General features: G+C 40.8%; 1 protein-coding gene across 3 annotated transcripts in view; it reads right to left on the bottom strand.

Moving 5' to 3' along the window:
• LOC105929122 (helicase ARIP4) overlaps positions 1–18156 on the bottom strand; it is an 82919-nt gene that overhangs the window by 8818 nt on the left and 55945 nt on the right. For all 3 annotated transcript variants that reach the window (XM_021318646.2, XM_012866761.3, XM_012866763.3), the window contains 10 exons: positions 8374–8617; positions 6919–7052; positions 6496–6657; positions 3164–3372; positions 2820–3002; positions 1655–1788; positions 866–1062; positions 533–736; positions 300–438; positions 32–209 (listed from right to left, as the gene is read on the bottom strand). In XM_021318646.2, the coding sequence (XP_021174321.2) occupies positions 32–209; positions 300–438; positions 533–736; positions 866–1062; positions 1655–1788; positions 2820–3002; positions 3164–3372; positions 6496–6657; positions 6919–7052; positions 8374–8617 (1784 nt within the window). The remainder of the gene's footprint in view (positions 1–31; positions 210–299; positions 439–532; positions 737–865; positions 1063–1654; positions 1789–2819; positions 3003–3163; positions 3373–6495; positions 6658–6918; positions 7053–8373; positions 8618–18156) is intronic.

The following is an 18156-nucleotide window of genomic DNA, read 5'->3' as shown; positions in this document are numbered from 1 at the left end:
AACGTTTTGGACACGCGCTCTTGCAACCCACCTTGCAGCAGACGCAAAACGCTTTCAGGGGGTTGAGGCTGAGCCAGCCGGTGTTCCCCGCCTCTCTGAAGCGGTTCATGAACTCGGTGTAGAGCGCCCTCTGCAGGGGAGACAGACGCACCAGGATCACATGCTCGTCCTTAGAGGGCAGTTGGTCCCTCAAGACATCGTGGCCTCGCCTGGATTATAGATAAATTCGTCAGAATCGGGAAGGAGTCGTTTAAGCGAGACCGAGTTTGGTTGCCTGAGCGGCGGCGCCCCCCCCTCACCTCTGCACGAAGCCCTCCAGCAGGCTGTGGAGGACGTGGCTCCTGTACCTCATCAGCTGGATGTCCTGAGGCGTGCTGTCCACACACTGTCCGTTCAGGATGGGGCGCTCAAACATGTTGCTGAACTCCTGTCTGGTACCTGAAACGTGTCAAAGAAGCGAGAAAACGAAAACGTGAGCGACCGTCTGAGGGAAACGGGACGCGCGGCATCATGAACGCATCTCCCCGCGTACCCAGAAAGTCGGGGCGCACAAAGTCGACCATGCACCAGTACTCGACCAGATTGTTCTGGAGCGGGTAGCCGGTCAAGACTACGCGCCGCCGGGTTTGTATGTTCTTCAGGGCCTGGGATGTGCTGGCGTGGCAGTTCTTGATGCGATGTCCTTCATCGCAGATCACAACATCTGGACCGGGCCGGGAAAGGGCTTTCTCAACACCTTCACAAAAGACGCGACTTTAATGAACTTTTACACCAATTTTCTGCGTCTTTATTTTTATTCTACTTTATTCTTTAATTTCTCTCCATCTTATTTCTTTTCCCTCTCCTACTGCATGTCTTTCCTAACCTTTAAGAAGCTCCTGCTGCCTGTCTTCTTCATCCAGGTTTATCATGTCATGTCCTCCAGCTTTCTTGCTCCTCTTCTTCCGCCCAGCGACGAAGCTCTTCTTCAAAGACAGGAGACGGTACATCTCATAGCCCATCAGCAGCACACCGCCGTCCCGGGACCAGTCTTCCACCACCTTGGCCCTAGACGCTGTGTTTCTGGGCATCGGGAGAAAAGGAAAGGTAGGTCTAAGCGGGCTATGCTTTTTGAAATAAAAATGTGTGAAGTGATCTCTACACCTCTAGAAAAAAGCAAATGGTGGAGTGATGGTAGGGCTGGACGATATAGGAAAAAAAGCATGACGATAAATTAGAAATCATATCGATAATTATCAAGAAATTCAAAACATACTTAAGTGCAGCCCTGACCATTTTATGCTTTTGCTTAGCAACCTATTTTTAGATACAGAACACACCAACTTTTTACCAAAACTGCAAGTTTTTAAAAAACAAAAAAAGAACGCGTGCTCGCTGAACTCTTTGAAGGGGGCGGAGCTTTCCTGGGTCTGATTGTGATTGGTTAGGAGGATGTAATGACTGTAATATTAACCTACATGGCTAGAATGTAAATGGAAGGAAAACTGTTATTGTATTGAACATTTTATTGACCCTTTTTTTCCCCTATCATCGATACACGTCTATCGATCGACATATATGGTCATTGATTTATCGTCCAGCCCTAAGCAATAGTATGTGCTGCCAGTTCTACAGAGGCTTTTGGTTAAGTGACAGTATGGTTCAGGTCACTTACTTGTGCTCGTCGTTGAGGATGTGAACTTTAAATGCACGGGGTGCCACCAGTGCAGGATCAGTGTCTGGAGGCAACGCCTCTGGAGGAGGGACCCACGTGTTGAACTCTGACAGCCAGTTCTGCAACGTATTTACCTGGAAGGCAATAAGCATGCATGTTTATGACAGATCCCTGTGGCTCATAGTTAAGATAAATCTTGCTCAGTCATTTGAGGGGTACCACAGTGTCTCCTGCTCAGGATCATTTTTTTATTATTTTTTGCGTTACGCGGATCAAACCAGATCTTTGCATTGACACGTAAAATAACCAGTCTGACTGTAAATCAGACTGGTTGGGAATGTGTCCCACAGACAGACATGTTTTGGTGTAAACTCTACAAATAAATCCAAAAACTAAAGCAAATGATCGTATGAACATCTTGGCTGAACCTAGTGAATCACAGTTAAATGAGTTCTGTACTGACACAGGCTAAAAGGCTACCCAGGGAGCAAAAGGCCATTACTCCAAAAGAGACAAGTACAGTCAGATAACAGAGACAACGATCAGACTTTTTGGAGCCAAAGTCTGTTAAAACATTAAACTTAAACTGTTTGGCCTCAGTTAGGATGGCAGTAAAAAAAGTGACTCAGTTAAACCTGTCCTGTCAGGGAGACAATGGGCCAAAATACTAGAAAAATAATGCGAGAAGCACATTGAAGGACAGCATTTAGAACCAGAATCTGCTTTATTTGGCCATGATTTTGTGCACTATCAAGGAATCTGACTCTTCAGTTGCAGTGCTCACCGCATCTCGTCCCTTACAAGAAGGTTGGCGTTTGCAAAAAGAAAAAAGACAAAAAAAAACATATGCTGATTGTACAGCATATGCTTCCAGTTGGTATAATTAATTGTAAAGTTAATAAAGTTTAGTCTCTAAAACGGATGACAATAAGCCCTTTATAATTAGGACTCTACTGAACTGCATGTACTCGGCTCTGAGCATAAATCGGATTGGTTGGATTGGACAAATTTGATCTGATTTGACTTTGGATCAGTTTGGACATGAATATAGCTGGACATGAATTTGATCTGTTTGTCCTGTGAAGTGCCCTTTAGATAGGCATTTGGTGTAGTTTAGTGCAGTATAAATGAGGCTGGACCGCGTGTATAAGTCAAAAAAGCTTACCGGTACGATAGCAAGCACAGTGTGAGCTTGAGTGTGCCTGAACAGGACGTCGATGAAGGAGATGACTTGAAGGGTCTTGCCTAGACCCATGCTGTGAGCGAGGATACAGCCGAATCCGCTGCTGTTGCCGAAGAGCTCCAGGGACTCCACCAAGTTGTCGTACAGAAAACGGATTCCACCGATCTGACGACAGATCGAGAAAGACACAAAGGATGAAACGACAGATCCAAGAGAACGGATTTGAAAATCCAAAGCCGGGTTAAAAGATTACAAGACAGGGATGTTTTAACCCCAACAACACATCTAAAGCCTTTCTTTTCCTTGCTTTGAATGTATCCTGATACCTGGTGGGGCTTGACTGCTCGAGCCAGCTGTGGTGACAGGAAAATGTCCTCCTCTGCAGCTGGATGGTTGAGGTTGACGAGCACGCGGCCCTGGGCGTCTGCTTGGTTCTGGGCATCGTTGGCGTGGGCGCTGCTAGGCTCAGTCTCCTCTTCGTCTTTAGACGCTTGAGCAACATTGTCATCCTCGTCTGTCCTCAAGTCGATTAAGTCTGAACACCAGAAAAAAAAAAGAGAGAGAAAACCAAGAAGGTCTCAAAGCTGATCGCTGATCAGAATCATTAGATTAATCAGACAGCAGGGGGCGTCTTGACTCTGTAGCACTAGTGAATGTCTTCTGCCATGGTCAGATTTTGTGTGCTACAATGTTAGATGGCTAGGAAAGCGATGTGGGGGCATTATTATGGCTTCAAGTCTTCCAGCACTGTTAAAACGAATGGACGATGTGAAATAGCTTAATGAGGGTTGAAGCGATAATACAAAACGAAGAGCATTTAATATTTGCAAACAGGCAAAGTTTTATTAGCATCCTTTCGGCTAAGTGACCAGCAGTGCACAGCAATAAGTGGTGGAGGGGCAGAGTAAAGGTACTGCGTGCTCTGTGCAGCCGGAGAAAACTGGAGTCAATTTCTCTGGCATCCCATTAAAAAAGGCTTGGAACTGAAGGCACCCTATGGGAGAACATTTTTAAATTAACAACTTTTTAAAAATCTTGACAAAGGTAACCATGTCTACTCAGCTTTTCTCCCCAGTGCTGTGTATTCAATATACATTGCAGGAAATATTAAAATTAGATCACCCTGCAAACAAAACGATGCGTCAACGTAATAAATTGTGGAGTCAACACAGGTCCACCAAAAAGTGAATGTTTGAAGCACAAGCATTGGGATATGTTTTAATGTGATTAAAAAAAAAAAACGTACAGACAACCTCTGCTAGAGTTTTTCTGCTAAAACAAGCTACCGTCGCCCTTTTATTGGCGTTGACACTCTCATCTGCACTAACTGGGGGTAAGACTAGTGCGTCGATATCTGAAACCAAGTCTGTCTATGTTTGTCGGGCCAAAGCTGTCCGATAAAGAACTAAAAGGGGCATAAAAGTTATACAAGCTGGCAGTCTGAGCGAGCACGCCGTGAAGAGGAGGAGTGTGTGTTAAAAAAATGGAGCGTGAGCTTATATAAGTGCAGTGAATGGCTGGTTATACAAGTAGGATTAGAGCGGAGGGGGCGACTGGTTACGCAACCCCAACTGGAAATGTCACTGTGCCACTGTGGTGTGGGTGTGTGCGTTCGGCTTCTTCCCCAGGATCAGCCGGGTTTATTACCCCTCTCATCTCATCTCATCTCATCTCATCTCATCTCATCTCATCTCATCTCATCTCATCTCATCTCATCTCATCTCATCTCATCCCTCCACGCGTCTGGTTTTCTCCCTTCTACGCCTTTTCCTGCCTCTGCTTCTCATCATGTGTCTGTTTACCTGTTCATCCGTCCCCAGCTCACTCCTTCCATTTGCACTGCAGGTGTGTGTCTGCAGGTTGCCTTCATAGTGACTCTAAAATACGTGATTATCCCAGTGTGTGTGTGTCTGTTTGATTGGCTAGCTGGGTGAGTGTGTTTAAGCACCTGGACAGTGAAGGAGGAGGATTGTACCTTATTTTGTATGCACAGTGTAACCCCTTAAACTTTAAAAACATTTTCGCACAGACAAATTTAACAGGAAGCGAGGATAAGTCTGACTGCAGTTGTTTAACTTTGTGCAGCGCCGCTCATTAACTGACTTTAAATGGTTCTAAGTAAGTTTTACGGTAAATTAACTTAGGAGAGAATTTTGGGACATTAGCTTCCTTTGCAGGACGTCGCCCATTTCTGTTTAAAAGCAGCTTCCTTTAGATTATCTTTATCATCTGGACAAGAAAACACGAAGAAAACAAAAAGATATGATCATTTTATGTGACACTCATATCCATGTGTGGGTTTTGAAAATAATCCTTGGTATTTAATAATTCCTGTGATAAAACATTCAAAAGAAATACCAGCCCACATCTCTGCTGCGGCTTTCGAATAAAAACAGATTCCCCCCCCCGGAAATTCTCGACAATACAGTCCTTTGATGTGCTGCTTCTCCAAACCTCTGAGGTCCGAGGCGATTTCAAACAGGTTGTGTAATTTGATAAATGGTTACTTGTCATATGGCCATTAAGAAACAAATAGTTTATAGATATCAGCTTTTATGTGAGAATGGGAAGGCAACTGAAAGGATTTGGATAAAGACCGAGTTTTATTCCAGTGTGATTTTCTAAAAACACAATTTCTTTTCCACATTGGGGGGAAAAAGAGCAAGAAATTACCATTATGCTAAAATGTACTAACATTATTGTTTTTTCTTTCCCACATTTTATTTTTCATTCTTAGTTTGCAAGATGTTTTATTAACTATAAATAAATGTTATTACTGGGGGGGAAAAAAAAACATTCTACATTTAAATAAATTGAGTTTGAAAACAAACATGGGTCTGGCACATAAAAACATTTTTTACAGTGTAAACAAGGTTTAGCACAGCTAGCATGTGGTACTGTTCCACATTTAGTTTTATCCCTGTCCGTCTGGCACATAAGCCAAGTTCACACTGCAGGTCTCAAAGCTTGATTCAGACTTTCTTTGCTTAATTTCAACAAAATTAGTCAACTGAGTCGTCACTCTGTTGCTAAAGTCGTTAGTCTGTTGCTAAGAGTCAAAATGTGAAAATATCAAATTGCTAAAATAAGTTAAGTTATTTTGCATCCAGAAATTCACACACTTCGCTGCTGTTCGTTACTCTTTCTTTCTTCATTGTAAACCAATGGGGCATCTTTGAAACTTTCATCTGAATACTGAAAAACAAACCTCGCCCTGAAATGACCTACTCAGGTATTTAGTCACAAAGAAAGCACACACTATTTCAATTCTGGGATTTAAGGTTTAAACCAACTTTTTTTTAACAGTTTTCGTTATGTTTTCAAACTCTGCAGTGTTTGGTTCTGTATACTTGAGGTCAGATTTAAGACCTGATGAAGAACAGATTGTTTACATGTTACAACTGACAGAGGTCGTACTTTAGTGTTTTAAAGCCCAATCTGTAACAAAAACCATAGCACAGAATTTCTTTCTTACACCACTGATCATTGGGTGTTAATAAATTGACATATAGCTGGATTTGGCTACCTTTTGTCAGAAATCCTCTTAGTTTATCCATTTAAAGTAATTTTTTAAACCATCCAATTCTTCAAATACCTAATTTACACACAATTTTAATCAGTTTTTAAACAATGCAGGCATTTGATGGTTGTGTTGTACCTGTTTTGTGTGTTTGTGCTGTAACTGCAGATGTGGTTATGCTAGTCTTGCATTTATCTTCGCTGATATTCGTGCTGCTGGGCTCCAAACAGATCACTTCCTGTCGGGTGGACTGGAATGACACTGATGCTGACAACGAGGGCACATGCTGAGCAACATCGCCTGAAGGTGGGGACAGGAATCACGCAACAGGTACGTCAGTATTTCAAAAATAACTAGAAGGTAGAAGAAAAAAAACGGAAGCACACGTGGAGCTACAGAATAAACAATGAAAGAGAAAAGCTTAAGTAATGACGGTGTGTGAACAAAAGCTTGTTTTCTTTATCTGCTGCACCAAATAAAGCAAGTTTATGTTGGGTTGTTCAAGTAGAGATGACAGATTCAGCTCCTGAAGATTATTAATCTTTGTGCATATCTTCTCACCAGTTGTGTATTCAGGCAGCAGAGGTAGAGGAAAATCCTGCTTTCTTTGCTCCTCCAGACGTTGTCGCCTCTCAAGCTCCCCCTGCTGGGCAGCTTTGGTCACTGCATCTAACTGATGTTCCCTCAACAATTTCCTGAAATATAGAGAGAGACACGTCTTAAGTTCAGTCAGAATTGTACACACACAGACAATCACACACAGAAAAACCTGTGTAAAATGTATAACTTTGGCTGAAGGGGAGTGTTTCCCATTTTTAGGCAATATGTATTACCTCGGATAAAAAGTAAAAAACTAGATATTTATAAATAAATAAAACAACCCTTACTCCATCTCATCATTTCTCTAAATGCCTAAAATGGTATTATAAAAGTAATAAACATTATTTGAGGTATCCAGATTACTTGAAATACTGTACATGGATTTTTGATCAAAATCAATCAGATTTCTGTCTGAGCTTATTGAACTACACATAGATATGGAGAATTTATTAAATTACATAATAACTTATGTAATTTCTGACCCCAAAATTCACTGCACTGAAATTGTGTTGAAATGGACTCACACTTTAAAATCATGTGGTTTATAGGGAGATTAAGCACGTAGCCACATTAGATGTGGCAGCAGTAAAGCCGGTTTCTTCTTCTAATGGGATTAATTTTGACCGTTCATGGCGAAAGGGCTGGACAAAAATATTTTAGGATGTTATTTTTTTTTTTGTTGGCAAAAAAATTGGGATCTGAAATTGGCCACAAATCACTGATTAGTGTGTTTTAAACAAAAATACAATAAAAGCTAATTACTCAAGACAGTCGCCAAAGTATTGTTTTGTTTCTGTTATCATTTGTCTGAATCGAGCTTACCTTAAGAAATCTTGAACCAAAAGTGTTTATAGGCTCCAGGTTCTTAAATAATTTTGAGTGTCTATCTTATCTGTGTGTTAATTCTTTTAGTAAAATTTTTTTAACCAGAGTCTGCAGCGGCCTTTATATTTATGTAGCCTAATCAGCAAGGGACCTAGAAGCTAGAAATTAAAACCAGATCCGGCATAATTATCATATGTTCGATATTAATCTCAATGAGCAGTGATGCACTGGAAAAGCATTTTTGGGAGTTGAGCTTTACGATGGTTACTGGCAGCAAGGAGGACTGAGGCTGTAGACTCAGCATATGCGTAATCAGTAACAGATTTTATGAGTAACCGGGCTGCATTTGTGTGAAAAAAGGAAAAAAAAAAAAATAAGACTTATTATACAGTAAGTCTACCCCAAGGTTTTAATAATGTCTAGTAAAAATAGACAAAAGGTAGTCAGTTGCACTCAATTTAATAGGTGGGTCAGTAGGTGCAGATTCTGTCGTTTCTTGGGGATCCCCACAGAATAAATAGGTGGGCGTCGTTCTAAGCGCTCTGACTCAGACCCTGTTTGAAGCAAAGCTGAAGGCACCGGCTTCAGTACCTGATGTTTCGTCTCATGTGAGCCGGCTTGGAGCTCCTCTTCTTGGTTGCTGCCAGGGCGGAGGGAGGGGCGGGGCTTTGGCTTGCTGGCCTGGAGTGGGGTCTGGACACGGGCTGAGCGGTGGGTGGGTGGGCTGGCGTCTCCGCCGAGGGTGAGGTAGACGGGGGAGGGTTGCACTGCCATACGGCCGGTTCGCCACCCTGAGCCTCATTCTCAGAGCTGAAGGGAGCGCTGTGGGACTGGTCTGTGGGAGGACAAGAGACACACACATGCTGATCAGTAAAAGAAAATGAATGAACATGTATCGGTTCCTTTTGTCTTCATCCATCAAAATATCTGAAAAAAGCCACGCAAATATAGAAGGATGTATATAGTATGTAATGCTCCGTTTAGGTAGGCTACTTTGTGGTTACAAACTGAATTGTTCAAATTTTAAAATAATGATTCTGTTTCCGTGCTGTATGGACTATTTTAACCCAGACTGAGCCCAAGGCAGCATGGCTAAACTAATAAAGGAAAGATCTAGTGCAAAATGAAAATTTATGACAGAACCAATCCTTATCAGCATCTCTCTGACGAAAGAAAAGAAAACTTGGGAGGCATTTTTCATCCATCCAGGAAATTTGAACAAATATCGAGGCTGTCTTTAAAAATCAATTATGAAAAATGGCACACACACTATAATCTCAATTTAACATTCCCTGATAGCTGGTCAAACCCTTGTGCTGCTTTCACAATTTCAAACAAATAGGTCAGGACGTTGTTTGGAACAAAAAAAAAACATGGTGTCTACCAAGTCACAACAGCAGAACGGCTTGCATAACAATGTTTTATAATACTTGATGACTCAGGGGAAATGGCATGAACTGCCGTTTCACTGTTACAGATTAACAACTTAAAACACTGAGGAAAGCCACTTATATTAGCAACTGATACACTAGACCTGGTGTCTACACTAGACACTAGACCTGGAGGCAGTGGAGTAAGAAAGCTAAAGGAAACTGTATATTCTAAAATACGCCTGTAGTTCCTTCAGGCTGTGAGGAGTGATACTGAAAGCAGGGAGGCTGGATGGAGTACAGCAAAGTTGGAACCACATGTTGAATACTGCTCTTTTATAATATAGCAGTTAAACACAGTTTGAAAAGAATTGCTCAACACTTTACAAAAACTAGAGCTTGGAAACTAACTTCAGGTCAAGGAAATGCATTTTAATACATTTCTGAAATCCTTTCACAACCTAAAAAGATTTATTTTTATGTCTGACTTCTCAATCTGCATTTGCTACTCAGCACAAGTAATATCTGTGTTTTATGTCTTAATGATCGTCTCCCAAAATTGTAGCGAGCTGGAAAAAAAAACCCCACAGAAAGTCTTTTCTAAACCCAAACATCCCTCAGAACAGTTCAGTCTTGTTGTGTCGCTCTTCACGCTTTCTTGATTCCTTCCCTTCAATCTGCTTATTCTTAACTTTCACCTTTTTTCTTTCTGCCCTCCCTGTCCTCTTTCTCTCAGTGGCTCCATCAGAAGCAAACTGAACCAGATCTGGAGCTTATGTAAGAACTGCATCATAAAAATGGACGGCTTATGAAACACAAGACAGGGCACAAACACTGACGCACAGACAGACATATTTCAAAGGACAAGCCCTCATAGAAGAACATTAATCAATGCATTAATATCCGACACACACGCTCGTCTTTATATTTCCGTGGGGAACATTCTGGAGATGGAGAAGATTCCTGAGCCCATTACCCTTAACCCCCAAAATAAACCAACTAACCATAAAACCAAACTTTTCTCTCCAAAAAAAATCATTTTACAGCAATTTCTCCTAACGCGACCCGCTGTCAGGTTTCGGACTCCCCACCAGGATATTAAAACGTACACATGTCACATTTGTAGTTGGGTCCAGACAAAATTCTGCCCGCCTGACAGGACAAGGACCCTCCGCTGACACACACGTTATCCATTTAAACGCACACGCACCAAAAACCGGCACAGAAGACATGAGCACAGCGAGACGCCTGGCATGAGACCGTACATATGCTTGTACGCACTCACACCAACATTGTTTCCATAACGGGGCACGGACGCCGGGGATGATGATGATGATGATGATGATGGTGATGATGATGATGATGATCTCAGTGTGAAGTGGAAAAACAACTTACATAAAACGCCCCTACAGTCCGTCTACATGACAACAAACTTCTCAATCGGGCTGCTGATGACTCCAGCTCTGCCATGTGTCGGTGTGATTGGCATGTTAACGCTTAATGCCTTTTTTAGAGAAATGGATTTAACATCACAGAGAAAAAGTTGTTGAGAAGAAATGGATAAAAACGGCACCGATCCTGTAAATGCACGCCGGTACGTATGAACTTGTGTCCCATTTGCGGCCGTTTCTGGCACCTACTAAGACTTCAGTCCAACGCTTTGGTCTCAGTTGAAATATTAGATTAGATTAGATTAGATTCAACTTTATTGTCATTACACAGGTACAGGTACAAGGCAAAGACATGCAGTTTAGGTCTAACCAGAAGTGCAATAGCAGCAAGTGCAGGATAAACAATGGTTCCATAAGTACAGGACATGGATTATTACTGAATAAATATAGAGATGTATACTATTATAAAACAGAATTTTACTGATAGATTTGTCCTATGAGTATAATATATAGATAACTAGTATTGTGAACTAAATTTACAGCTGGATATGTACCGTATATCATATACAGGTGGATATTACTATGAATAGAGTTTTAAATATCACAACCACCACAGTGGCTGTTCGATTGCCCTTCATTTTGTGACTCCTCCAGCTCTCTCATAACGTTTTAACAAGGCTGACATTTCTAAATAATTACAGTATATCTCCAGGGTTGGAAAAGATCACTGTTATTTTAGCTGAGGCACGAAAGCTGATTAATTTACAACTGTAAACCACAGAAGAGAAGTCAACATCTAAAATACACCTGGGCAATTTGTTTTTTTTTGGTGTGGCACCACCATTTTCACTGCTCCTGGAAAAGACACGGCCTAAATATGGTCTGAGGGTTAGGAATCTAGTCCTGAAGTCTCAAAAGAAAACAAAAACCAAAAGCACATTAATGAACAGCAGTTCTGATCCAACTTCAAGGTAATTCAAGATGTCAAAATGTCTAAAAGCCAGTTTGGTTTTATTGTCCAAAAAGCAAACATGTTATTAACATGTTATTCAGCTCTGCTGAGGCCTGGGAATAAGCCGTTCATTTAAGAGCTGTGTTGGAGAAGGGATACATCTAAAACTTTCAGGATAATAGTTCTCGGGGACTGGACTTGGGCACCCCTGATCTAAAACAAAATAAATGTATGAGGGGGCCAAACACTTATCCATATGAATTCCTGTTCTTTATGAAACCACTGCTATCGTTCGGTTGCCAGCAACATTAGTGCATCAGATGGTTTACCTTTTCCCCAGACAATCGAATTAGATTGTAATTAGAAATGGAGGAGGCTTCATAAAGCAAGTCTAATTAACCTTCCGCTCAGATCCCATGAAGGACTGCAGAAAGAAACAGATGTGATTTGCAAATTCACTTGAAAACACCATATACCCCATTTTCCCTTTGCCCAGCATGACCTTACACAACAGTTATATAACAGTTCCTGAAATGCGCAGAGCCTCGACATCAGACACACGAACCGGCCGGCGACAGTGAAGAGGCAGGAAAACCAAAGGAAAAAGGGAAAGAGAGAGAGAGAGAGATCAAAGCGAGGTCATCATTTAAAGCAAAAGAAAGGAGGACAACACACACACACGCACGTGAAAAATACTGCAGCTGCACACACAAGCAAGCGAAACACAGATGCAAATTCTGGGAAGCAGGACCTCTTCCTGCTCTTAGGTCAAAGGGACGACGAGTCAAAGATTCATTCATCATGAGAAAGAGGGCATTTTATGAAATGGGTTAGGAAATGTGTTCGTAAAAGCTCTTAGACGCACCCCTTACACGCCTGCTTCATCGGATACCGAGTCCAGTTTGAGCGTACCGCGTCTAATTGGCCCAAACAGCATGCCGTGTGCGACAACAATTCAGCGTTTTTAGCGTTAAAAGTTTATATTAGTTTCAGTTAAGCGTTCAAATCATATATTGTGAACCAACCAACCAAACTAAAAGAAAGTTGAGATAAAAATCGGAACAAATGAGTGCAGGAGAGGCATTATTCGCTCACCAGATTCCTGTTGGAAGTTACCAATAATAGAAGAGTGGGATGCTCTTGTGTAGGCAATTAACAGGTTGGCAGCAGCTGCAAGCAGACTCCAAAGATTTTATGACCAACACAGGCATTTATCTCTTTTAAAACGGTCAAGTTAGAATGCTAAATGGGGGAAAAAAACTGTCGTTTTGTTACAAAGTTTAATATAACTTTACAGGAACTGCATTTATCAAAACCTGGTGAAATTTACTGCAAAAACAGCCTTTATGAAATATGTATCAAGTATTACTCTGTCGGTACATATTTCTGTGTCAGGGCTACTTTTATGTGTCGTCCTTCAGTCAGCTTTTTGGGACTGATGTCTGAAATATTAATAAAAACAATAGGGGGAATGGCATAAAGTGCAATGATTCGAATATATGGCATTACAAGTACACACTTATAGGAAAATCTCAGCCCAGTATGACCTAAAAAGGTTATACAACCCCCCACACACACACACACACACACCTACACACACTAAATAACTTATACAACTAAAAGGTTAAATCGATGCTCTCCTTACTGAGAACCAAGGAACCTGCAAGTCCACAAAAAATCAGTACCAGACAAGCAGTGACGCAATCACAAACCACCTTGTAGGTGAATACACTTGGTTATATAAGCTTACAAACCAGCACTACATTGTGCAAAAAAAAAAAAAAAAAAAAAACAGTTTCAGCAGACCCCGCTTGTCATTTCTTAACCTTCAGTTAATCAGCTCCTACTGCGAACATTTTCTTTTTGCTGCATCCATCTGTTTCAGCTGCAGCCCACACAGGCCAATTATCAAAGCATCACCAGCCACCATTAAAGCAGAGCATCCTGCTGTTCAGTCAATATTTTGGGTGAAACTTTCGGAACGCACTTTTGCATTTAAACCCACCGAACGTTGGCTTGCACAACTCAATTCAATGTTATTACATTAGAAGACGCCTAACACAAAGATCAGCTGATTCAATCACACGAAGAACGTGTCAGTTATAAACGCAGCAGGTCTGAGTTGCTAACAGTGAGATAACCCTATACAGAAATGTGTTATATGAAATATTCCTACCGCTGCAAAGTAATCTAAAACGTTGATTATCATGGTTAAAATAGATAAAGGGTTTGACCGTATTTAGATGAAAATCAAACATAGACATCCACAGTTTTTCACTGTTTGATTTATATTTCATGCAAACACCGAATAAAGACTCGCTAAATTTAAGAGTTTTTAAGTGTCTATTATCCAGGATAGGACACCTTTTTATCTCTCTCTTTTCCTAGAGTAACAAAGGACAAAAAGCTGATGTTTGTTAACTATTAAGTCCAAGCTCGCTGACCAGCAGTGTGCAGCAACAGGTGGGGGGAGGATGAGTGTGTAGTTAGTCTTAGAAGAAAGAAAGCTTGAAATCATTTCTAAGTGGCATAACAATCACAACCCTGTTGATACAGATTATACGTTTTAGATGAGCTTCAGTACTGAACTTTCTGACGGGCTGTTTTAAGCTTATTAGGGCTGCGGCCAGTTCTTCCATCGCCTGACTAAAGAATTTAACGAACTGAAGCATTTTGGCGAGGCTTCCAACATCTGTGACGTGCTACAGAGATTGTGCCCTGTTGTTATGATCTCTGCGCGCTCAAACTGACAACGCAGAGAATCAAACCAAAGCTAGAAAAAAAAAAAAACGGGAGAGCAGCAGTGGTTGAAGAACAAGAGGCAACGACACACTGACTCAAATCTTAAAGTAATGTCAACCTGTGAGACGTGCCCACCTAATTAGCACGAGTTACGCTGAGAAAATTCAAGCGTAAGGGCCAGCAGTTGCTAGGTGACTGAATCAAACGATCAACGTGCAACAAGCTATAAAAACTAGTGGATGAAACAAAACAAAAACATTAAAAAAACAGCTTAGATCTCAATCTAAGGACAAAATGAGTTCAAGCTGAGCAAGAAAGCTTGACCTTTGTCTCATGATCGCAGCTAAGAGCATGTAAGGCTCCTGATGAAGGGCCGTCTCATCAGGAGTCTGAGGTGTCACCGATTAACTCGACACCCACAGCAGGTTTTACGAACCATTAATTTGTTCAGTCAAGTGTGGGCAGAAAACTTGGTGCCCCTCGAGCAAACAGAGCAGCGCAGGCTGGAGCAATAAACGGAGAAACACAATGCAACAAGCCCGCCGTTTTTCATGTGTATGCTACGGTGTCTCTGAGTGGAGCTGCAGCTGGTAAACATATTCTGCAACCACAGAGTTATGTAACTCCATCTATGGTATGTGCTGAGAGTTTATATAACTGCGCTGACGAACACAATTTCTTAAGTTCGTCTTGTTGAAAAGAAGGAAAAAAAGTTCACGGTTAAAAATCCACGTGATCCATATAAACGGCATCAAAAACATAACATACATTAACTGATCTCATGTGACAACAGTTTAGTTTTAACATTTTCTTTTCTAGTTTGTTGTTCACTTGTCTATTTACTGGAGGTTTAATGAGATTTCAAATCACAAGATCTTACCGTTTTAAAACTGAATAATTTTTCCAAGTGAACCTGTCTTAAGCTGACAAAAATGAGTGTAAGGTATAATTCTAACCCATATTTGAAGGAAAGTGCTTTAAGCTTGATACTGAGACTCTTAATTTGAGATAAGAAAGGAAGTAGTTATTAAGCTGACATGTTGTGCTGAAAGACTCGACTACAAATGACTTCTTGTCCAACACTTTCAAATGGTTTCTGCGTCGGCATTTTTGGGCAGTCACTAGAACAAAGACACTTTGAAATAATGTTAAGCAAGGTTCAAGTGACTTGTGAGGACTGCGCCGTTAGCGGCTAACGATGCTAAGCTAAGCATGTGCTTCATGGTGTAATAGTTGTTGGTTTACTTCTTTCAGTAAACATAGCTGGACCTTTGACTGTACCTTCAGAAACTGTAATGTTTTTTTAAGACAATTAGCTCTTTTGAACATGCTAGCTTCATTGTAGCAGTGTCCCGTCCAGTCATACCTCTTTAACCACAGCGCATCACTACGCATAATGGACTGTGACCCTATCCCATGTGTTAGTGTGCAGCACTACATACTACACACAGATCACTCTAGGCTTGTGAATCAAAGGGCTAGTTTAACAGTTTAGCATTTTGGATCTCATTTAAACATTTCTAGTTTACTATCTAAAATAGGCTACTTAGACCTGAAATGGATATTTCAATACTGATCAGATAATCCTAATAACACAGTGGGAGGTTTATGAAATCTTGATTTCATTTGTGAAAAGAAAAAACATAGGTAGTGAGAGATTTCGATGCTTCTTTGGGCATTGGGAGCAAATTAGAATTTGTCGTGTGTAAAAACTGGTCCCTGTGGGTCACGGGTCATTCTCTGTTTCAAGCAGAGGTGTAGGCTACATATGGGTTGTTTTTAATAAGTGATTGAGGACAAAGCAGGAGATGGATGGACAGATTTGAGCCTTGTCTGCAGTAACGCTTCTGTTGCTCTGGTGTATTGTGAGAGAGCTGAACCTAAAAGTAAAGTGAATGTTTTACCTCTCATCTATAGTCATGAAATAAGCATTTGTGCCTATAAATACATTATCTTATAAGATAATGTTTGGATAGTTAAAATGGCAGCCAATAGACTAATAAAACTGAAACAAAACACTGTGATTTTTGAAACCTTTACTTCTTTAGTGCAATAATCTAAAGAATAGGCTTCAGAGCTTTTCCAAAAATATTGTTGAAATCTTTTTTCCGCCTTGTTCTTGTAAATGAATACCTTAATGCTTCACCTTAATCAAGGTCTTAAGATTAATTAAGGGTGTATTCCAGAATATAACGCAAATACACACATTGTGCCCTTTATGGTGGACTCAGATTAAATTTCTGTAAACAGAAGGGCAAAGGTTATGTACTAGTTAATTTCAAATGAAAGATCCATAAAGTGACCTTATAACATTGGAGCTGAAACACTAAATGCAGACAAGCTCATTACAGGCAGAACAGAAAATCATCTCCATTCTCCCAAGTGGGTTTCTTTATAAGACAGAAAACCAAACTCTTAATCAAGGTTTAGGAGATTCTTGCATTTACTTTTAAACAACTATAAATCAGGCAGCTCAGGACTGATGTCTAGACCGCGGCCGTGCGCACTTGACCCAATTTAACTTTCTGCAGACTCAACAATGGCGAGACAAAGACTGCAACGCATTTACCCAAGGTCCCAGTGTTTTCTCGGTTTCAGACATCTCATTATCTGTCTCCATTCACACGCAAATCGTGTTTGTGACATCTGCACTTCCCTGCCTCTGCTAGCTCTTTTTTTCACTCGCTCACATAAAATCTCATTAAATAAGGAAGAAAAACGAGGGGGTGAAACGGGCATCTTGTCTGTGTCATGCCCTGATGCCCTCCGGCTGCTCTCTACGTAAGGAGATTAGAGATGACGGCAGATATCTCCCGCTACAACTGTGGAGAATCCTTCACGTCACACATTTCAGACACACACGCTGAGAACAAACTGGTTATTCAACACCAATGGAGGATTCTGGGTAATACACGGGAATGAGAAGGATAAAGACGTCAATGGAACAACATTTTAAAGAGGTCTGTCTGATCCTTTTTTTATATATACAAAAATCTGGGTTAACACATTAGAAAGATATGTATATAAGAAAAACGTATACATTCTGTGCCCCTCTACTACCATAATGCCATGATGGGTTAGGGTTAAGAAAACATGAGCGGGAATTGTGTAACATCAGGATTATGAAATGCAGAGAGGGCAGCTTGTGGGACAATGAAAGTGTTGGAAGGACGACGTAACATTAAAATTAAAGCGGGTAAAGATAAGCACATCTCCATTACCTAGGAACTGTTCACAACTGTTTTAAGGACCAAACCAGTTAGTCTCAGTTAGTAGGAAAATTACATTAATGTAATGTAAACCATCAACTTTCTGGCTGAAGACTTTAGCTATTCAAAAATGTGCATGTAGCAGTTTTGAGATTACCAACTAAAATAAGGTGTTAGAATTTCTATATATTAATGTGCATTATACCACAGTATTTCAGCAAACCAGAGGTTAATAAAAATGTTAACTAATGGAAGAAATTATCGTGGTTTAAGGAAACGTCCTAATGTGGACATGAATCCAGGAGTTGAAAATTATTTAACTCTGGCCTCATTTTCCAAGTGACTTTTAAAATCTATGAACCACCCCAGCAGTTTGTTCTGGACTTGTCCAAGTGATCAAAACTCCATGTTACCCAGATGTGAACTCAGCTTTTTTATGTTTCGATCAGGGAGAAAAATCCAGATTCTTCCATCAGGTTAAGAATTCCTAATAACTAATGTTGAGTCCATCATCTCCCTCGATGGCAAATATTATCTGGATAAAAACAAAAGCTAGTGAGAAGTCTAACAGAAAACACGATTCAAAGTAAAGAAAAAATATATTTACAGCCACTTTAAAGTAAGCTGTGATGGAAACCCCCCAAACAACAGGAAGCTTTATCTGATTTGACACCAACCAGCAGCTCACAGGTCAAACTGCGCTGATGTCA

The sequence above is a fragment of the Fundulus heteroclitus genome, chromosome 1 (assembly GCF_011125445.2).
Source record: "Fundulus heteroclitus isolate FHET01 chromosome 1, MU-UCD_Fhet_4.1, whole genome shotgun sequence".
In the NCBI taxonomy this organism is placed as follows: domain Eukaryota; kingdom Metazoa; phylum Chordata; class Actinopteri; order Cyprinodontiformes; family Fundulidae; genus Fundulus; species Fundulus heteroclitus.
This window is presented reverse-complemented; position numbering and strand designations above follow the sequence as displayed.